The sequence below is a fragment of the Nicrophorus vespilloides genome, unplaced genomic scaffold (genome assembly GCF_001412225.1).
Source record: "Nicrophorus vespilloides isolate i.1.1-1 unplaced genomic scaffold, Nicve_v1.0, whole genome shotgun sequence".
NCBI lineage: Eukaryota > Metazoa > Arthropoda > Insecta > Coleoptera > Silphidae > Nicrophorus > Nicrophorus vespilloides.
This window is the reverse complement of record NW_017097815.1, coordinates 4709-6371: the sequence shown is the minus strand read 5'-3', so window position 1 is coordinate 6371 and position 1663 is coordinate 4709. Positions and strand designations below refer to the sequence as shown.

At 39.4% G+C, this 1663-nt stretch overlaps 1 protein-coding gene across 1 annotated transcript in view; it reads right to left on the bottom strand.

Moving 5' to 3' along the window:
- LOC108561052 (teneurin-a-like) overlaps nucleotides 1-1322 on the bottom strand; it is an 18888-nt gene extending 17566 nt beyond the window's left edge. Inside the window, 3 exon segments of the mRNA XM_017918821.1 lie at nucleotides 1-227; nucleotides 294-413; nucleotides 1057-1322. The exon segment at nucleotides 1-227 is cut by the window's left edge and continues 23 nt beyond it. Of these exon segments, the coding sequence (XP_017774310.1) occupies nucleotides 1-227; nucleotides 294-413; nucleotides 1057-1285 (576 nt within the window). The 5' untranslated portion in view covers nucleotides 1286-1322.
- Nucleotides 1323-1663: the final 341 nt, after the last annotated feature.

The following is a 1663-nucleotide window of genomic DNA, read 5'->3' as shown; positions in this document are numbered from 1 at the left end:
CCCCCAAGGTAGTGTAAAATTAAAGCGAATGAACGCCGGCTGTTTGTTCCGGAACTCGGAGTTCCAGAATTGATATGGCGGTATGGTGGCGGTGTGTAGGGTGTTTAGCTCTCGCAATTCCAATAGTGGAGGCCATTGGGGTTGGGACTGACTTTGTTGTTGCGGCTGCTGCAGGGAGACATGAGTTGTCACACTCGAGTGTTCCGCAGTGCTCGTCGGCAGCGATTCTGCAAACAAACATACATCCTCTTTGGTGATCCGAATTCCGTGCAAAACTGTTTAGCATTAAATACCTTCCGTCGGTTGCTGCGTCGAAACAGAACCCTGTGTCATTTGGTCGTGTGTCACATCTTTCACGTCTTGCACTAATATGCAATTCGTGGAATCCATATTCGGCTTCATCGAACTGACAGCTGCAATGCAATTTCCAAGTTATTACCCCCGACTCCCAAACACAATCCAAATTATCATTAAATTTATCGTCACAACTATCCATCCGAATAATCGATAAGATATTTGCAATTTCAAAACAATATACATCTGCAGTGTGTGTAGATGCAAGCGATGTAAAAAAAAGAAATATCCTTCCTATTCCAAAACTTAGTCTTTGCGTTCAGCCGTAATAGAGTTTCAACTTTGACTTGAAAGAAACAACATCTACATTTGCATATGTTTATTCCTAAAACTTCGAAACTTTCTGTACTTCTTCCGCTATTGATTTTTTTCCAATTTTTCAATCAATAATAAAATGTGATTAATTGAATTACATTCAAAAATATGTATTTATAGTAAATATAAGTTTTTTTTTTCAAACTAGTTCACTACTATATGTAATAAATGAAAAATAGGGGGAGTATGCATAAATGATAGTTCTATTTTTTTCTACTAACAGTGTTATATATTATTGATGGTATAAATGGGCCGACACGTAGGCTTAAATGGATTCTTCCGTGTTCTAGCGAAAGTATCCATTATGACATCCATTAATATTATTGTTGTTATTACAGTGATGGGGCGGACGGAAACACGACTTCCAAATGAAAAATCAATACTCACCGGCGAAGTAAGCCAACATCGCTGTGAGTGCAACGGCCAACAGGATGAGTCCTATGCTCAAACACTTCCAAGTGCATCGATGTTGGCACCGTTTGTCTATATGGAATCTGGACGGGGAGTACGGGGAGTAGTGAGGAGTATGAGCTGAAGGAGCTGATCTTAAGGGAAATACAGGCATAACTAGCGGCGACTGCTGCGGAACGCCTTGCAAAGTATTGTTTGCCGACATCTGCTGGGAAAGCTGAGTCTGCTGCAAACCCGGGGCCAATCTGAAAAAAAAAACAATATTATATACATACATCCAGAAGAAATTAAACTCATTCAATCAATAATGTCGTATTAAATCTAAACTACAATTTTAATGATGCGATGGATGGAATTGATGTTTTTCCATTCAACAGCAATTTATTGCTTCGGTGCCGAAAGTAATCTGCGAGGGAACAATTTAAATTGCGAAATTCATATCAAATTGACTTTTTCCAATTAGCGTTAACGACGTTATTCCTAAGATTGCAATTCTGCAAGGCAAAAAGGCGATGCGGCACATTGTCGTTGTGTATTTGAAATGTGGCTCGGCTTAGGAATTCAATAAAACCGTTCATTTGCC